This window comes from Rhodamnia argentea, chromosome 6, assembly GCF_020921035.1.
Source record: "Rhodamnia argentea isolate NSW1041297 chromosome 6, ASM2092103v1, whole genome shotgun sequence".
In the NCBI taxonomy this organism is placed as follows: domain Eukaryota; kingdom Viridiplantae; phylum Streptophyta; class Magnoliopsida; order Myrtales; family Myrtaceae; genus Rhodamnia; species Rhodamnia argentea.
In genome coordinates this window covers 31,062,517-31,067,317 of record NC_063155.1, presented here as the reverse complement: position 1 = coordinate 31,067,317, position 4,801 = coordinate 31,062,517, and the positions used below count along the sequence as shown (strand labels likewise).

The window sequence follows — 4,801 nt, the reverse complement described above, 5'->3', positions numbered from 1 at the left end:
TAAGTCGATGTAAGGGTGGTTAAAGGTGGACAGCCCCGACTGAGGTGCAGCAATGGCTAGCGTTCGCTTTTGATCAAGGGAAATGCAAAGAAACATTGAACCAACAAAATATTCATGTCAATTGCAAGAATTAGTCATTAAGTAAAGCAAACATAGATGATTACGCAAGTGATTCCAAGAGTTCCCACAGAAAAGATCTTGCAAAACTAGCCTAAGTCAGGTTGTTAAAAGTTCAGGCAGAGAACTGAAATAACGTTTTACTTTGAAAATAGATTCAATCACGTCAACTAGAAAGTTTAGAGGACTCAAAAACTGAAACAAAACAAATAGATCGTAGAGAAATAAAACTAGCGAAGTCAGTAAAATGTCGAGAGAGACAGCTTGCGCACAGAGTCTACCTCCACGTATCTGGTAAAGCTATCCGATGGGTAAGGCTAAGAGTCTACTTCCGCACATCTGGCGATGCTATTGCCATCATAATTCTTCCTCCAATATCATAAGCAAATCCCAGATATTGTAATGGAACAGCAGATATTATTCAAATCATCCCCCCAAATCATGCAAACTTTTACAAACAAGAGAAACTGATAAAGTTAGCATTGCACTACATGGATAACCAAGCCCAGTTGACCACCACTACCAGTAATAAACGTCTTGCACAAATGCTCCCAATCCCTCTATTGATCCTTCTAATACACAGTTTTCTATGTCATAGCTCCGCCCAAAATAGCAATTGCTTAATATTCATCTTCCGTGATATAAGTCTTTTGTTGCAACAGTTTGCAGCCATTATAATGAACCCTCTACACGTTTCACGTCATTGTGTGTGCTCCTTCAAGTGATCTGCAAGAAAAGAATCATGTGATTATCCAAACAGAAGCTAAACAACAGGGAAATGCGCACATAATGCAAGCACATAAGAATGAGACCTGAATATTAGCATTACCTCAGCCTCTCTCCGACCTGTGCTCCTGGCCCGGCAGTTCAGCAAGAATCTCACTAATTGCCAGTTGACAAGTTAGAAAACATGCTTTGGGAGTAATCTATACAGGCACCCAACAAGTGCAAGCAGAAATAATCCGGCCCCTCCAACCAAGCAGCACCCAGTTGCTTTCTTCAGCAAGCACGAAATCCTTGTGGTAGTAGTTGCTCAACTTAGTCCTACCCATCTCCGTAACCTCCTGATCCAAAGGAAGCTGTGTGAAACCAGCCCTGGCAAGGCGAACTTGCCACTGCTTATATGTCTCAGGCCTCTCAACCCTCTCTGAGCCTTCACATGCCACGACATTTATAATTTCCCGTCCATAGAACTCTTTCTCCAAAACCAACCTTTGGTCGTTGTCACTGGCTATGGTGGCATCGAACATATCATAAACTGCAGACAGATGAAAAAGAGCCTCGCGGAATCTAGTCAAGAAAAAGGGTGCGTTATAGGATCCGTTACTTATGCCATGAACAAAGATGACCGGTTTTATACTCTTGATTAGCTTTAAGACAGCATCTCGTGGACAATCCACCTCAACCGTCTCATCATAAAGATTCTTAAATCGAGAGAGACAATTCACTGCAACCAGCTCGCCACTTCGGATATTGAGATCCTCAACTCTGATACATTCCCAGTTCCTTGATGGTAGCGCATGAAACTCGAAGGGAACCTTAAAGCGCTCGCAATACTTAGTCAAACGACGACCGGTGTCTTCAATTCTCTGGGCAGGACGAAATCCAGATTGTGGAAAATCAATTCCAGTTATTCGCAGCTCAGGAGATCCACCTTCTCTCTTTGACAGCTCCTGAATAAGGATTGGCCATTGAAAACCGTAACCAATTCCAAAGTCTATAATGTGAAGCACTTTTGCGGTAGCTGCGACCTTCCGAAGCATGAAGTTTGCGAAGAGGATGGGCAATTTCTTAAATGGACAGGCGGAAAGATGAAGCTGGTACGCCTTCAACTTATCAGCTACTGTCCTCTTCTGCAACTCGGTAGAATTGAAAAAGGATTGCTTATCACTGACACTGCCTGCGAGGCGTGCTTCCAGCCCATTGGCAAAGTAATGCGCCAATCTTTGAGAGCCATCACCAGAGGCAGAAGAATCTTGTCTAATTTGCTTTAGCAGTTCATAAGCAGTCCTGAAGTCATTAGCGGAGACAGCTTGTGCACAGAGAATCAGAAGACTCCTTAAGTCTACTGTGCTCTTATTTCCCTTCTTACGGCGACCCCTGCTACCATTTGGACCAGGTGGGCCATTGGTTTGGCTCATGTTCGTCGGTGTGCAACCTGACAATTGACCCTTAACACAGGAGCCGAGCAACACCCTATCAAGCATTTCCGAAAGGTCAGAGTCTTCCGTATATGATGCCGATTGCTTGTTGGATCGCCCTTCTTCAAAACTCTCATCATCTCTCTTGTGATTCTTTCTCCCCTTTGATCCACTCTCTGAGAGACTCTTCAATCTCTTCTCATAGTCAGTGCCATTCTTTTCAGGCTCTCTGACATTTGGAGCCAACTTATCATCCTCCCGGTTGATTGATAATTGGATGCTACTGGGAAGGAATTTCCTGGCCTCCTCCAAACCTTTATTAAACTGCAAGACAGAATCGCTGTTGCTGAACATATTGCTGACCAGGAGATTAGTCGAAAGGGAATCACCAAACTCATCGCGATGCTGCAAGCCTTCTATCGGATTGGTATACAGCTGGGAATTGGTATCGATATTCAATGGCAAGACTCCATCACCAGGATATGGGCCGTGAAGGGAAGCGTGGTTTTTTCCTTCAGGATTATCGGGTGAATTAGCACCAGGAGACTGGGTACGGTTGGTTCTGGTGTCAGTAGTGCCATCACCACCTTGATCGCTGCTACTTCCATAAGAGTTGCTGCTTGGGCTGCCGATGAACTGACTGATGTCGAATTGTACAGCCTGTTCAGGGGAAAAAGTGCACTTCTCACTGAGCACGTCATACAAAGATTTCTCTGTATCTTGTAGAGCCAAATCATCGGGAATTATCCAGGGTTGCTCCTCCACATTCTCCTCCATGAGCATCTGATGTATGTACCGGAGAACAGGATCGGGCGAGTTGCTGTAATCAGAGGGGGAGAAAGGTTCCCCACCTTGATTTGGGCTTTCATCATCGGGGCTCGTAGAATGGTGCAACGAGCCATCCTTGGAACTCACATCTGTGGATGGAAAATCAAGGTCTCCATCGAGGTTAACTGCAACAGATGGGTCGTGATAAGCGGGTTCAGCTTGGTGAAGGAGAGAGGTAATTTCTGCAGAGTTGAAATCAACGTAAAGTTTGTCTACGTTGAATCCATCTGAGAGATTCTGGGAATGATCTGCATTTGCTGGATAAGTGAGGCTATTGGTCTCGAAATCATCCACAGCATAAGTAAATCCAGTGAAGTTGGACTCCATAGTCACCACTGTCTCGAAATCTTTCAGAAGCTCACCACCTCAACTCAACCAGATGTCTGATACAGAGGTAGCAAGTATCTACCCGTTTGAAACCTAGCTTGAATATTGACCACGATGTAAGAGAATTCAACTTTTTTTTTTTCCTAAAATTGTACAATACATCCTAAATCGAGGCAAACAACCAAAACTACAGAGAGCAAAGGGATAACATTCACTCAAACTATAAATTAGTTAACATCGGATGAGCATGAGATGGTTAAAGTAATTTGCAAAACACAGAGTCGTAATTCAAGACGAATGAGCAGACACAGGCACCTATCAAAGGTTACAGTGTATCTAGTCTAGTCCAACCACAATTTTCCTAACCTAAAACTACAAGCAGGGATCATAAACAAAGTCAATCGGAGATTACACAATTCTCGATGGAGATGCAACATAATTGGTTCTTGAGTGTAATAGGAGCATCCGCCAACAAAAAGATCACCCTAAAATGATCATCCCATGGCTATACAGAACGAATCAAATCAGATGATTCAATTTATTTCTCAATCTTTCAGACTTGTTCATATGGAACCAAGGTCGAAAAGTCATTCACAACGACTGACTGACGAAGGATTAATCTCAAAATCAAACGCCAGCTCATAGAAATCACAGAAACATAAAAGCATGAAGATGGGTACACGTGAAACCTAAGATCCAATCGCCTACGTTCATGAACCTCAGCCTTCTGGACGTTAGGACTCGAAACCACCAACATCGGTCCTAAGACCCAGAAGGGAAAAGAAGGGGGGGAAAAAACCTACAAAAGAACCCATTCACAGGTACGCGAAAAGCAACGTATGGAATAAGCGAAGGGAACGCATCATCACTGGCATGAAAGATCAATAGAAATGACTGTCGCACGACCACAAGCAACAGATGTAAACAGAAGAACACTGCGTGGTGTGTGCGTACCTTAGCGAGATATATGGAGCTCGTAGGAGGGTTTCCGCTGAACGAAGCTCGCGAGCAACAGGCACGAGTGAACGTCAGTGGGTTCTCTTGCATATGTATATAGAGAGAGGACCGTGCGCAAGAAGAAATGTTTTCTTTTTTTCTTTCGGGGATATCGGTGAATGGTCAATGAGCCTTTGAAGCACTGAGCGACAGCGACACGATGATCCCGGAGACTCGCCGGAGGTGGCCAGTACTTTTTGGTCCTGCGACCGTTGAATAAGAACGAGCGGAGGAAGGACCACGGGGGAAGTCGAAGCGGCGGGTCCCAACCCCGACACGTGGCGAGCGGCGAGTCGAGTCCCAGCAAGCCGCTTCGAGACGGCTCTATAAGAGTGTAATGATGGGGGGGCGGGGGACGACCAAGTGAGCATTGCGATGTGAACGCTGATCGC

The 4,801-nt window shown here is 44.8% G+C and overlaps 1 protein-coding gene across 2 annotated transcripts; it reads right to left on the bottom strand.

Moving 5' to 3' along the window:
* Positions 1 to 446: 446 nt before the first annotated feature.
* On the bottom strand, positions 447 to 4,494 carry LOC115745906 (scarecrow-like protein 34). 2 transcript variants are annotated; one of them, XM_048280497.1, is made up of 3 exons: positions 4,368 to 4,494; positions 947 to 3,506; positions 447 to 843 (listed from the first exon to the last, which is right to left on the bottom strand). In XM_048280497.1, the coding sequence occupies exon 2, from the start codon at positions 3,411 to 3,413 to the stop codon at positions 1,044 to 1,046; it is 2,370 nt and encodes a 789-aa protein (XP_048136454.1). In that variant the 5' UTR covers positions 3,414 to 3,506; positions 4,368 to 4,494; the 3' UTR covers positions 447 to 843; positions 947 to 1,043. The 2 variants fall into 2 exon arrangements, with proteins under 2 accessions (XP_048136454.1, XP_030537392.1); XM_030681532.2 differs by having other exon boundaries at positions 947 to 3,469; positions 4,368 to 4,487.
* Between the last annotated feature and the right edge of the window lie 307 nt (positions 4,495 to 4,801).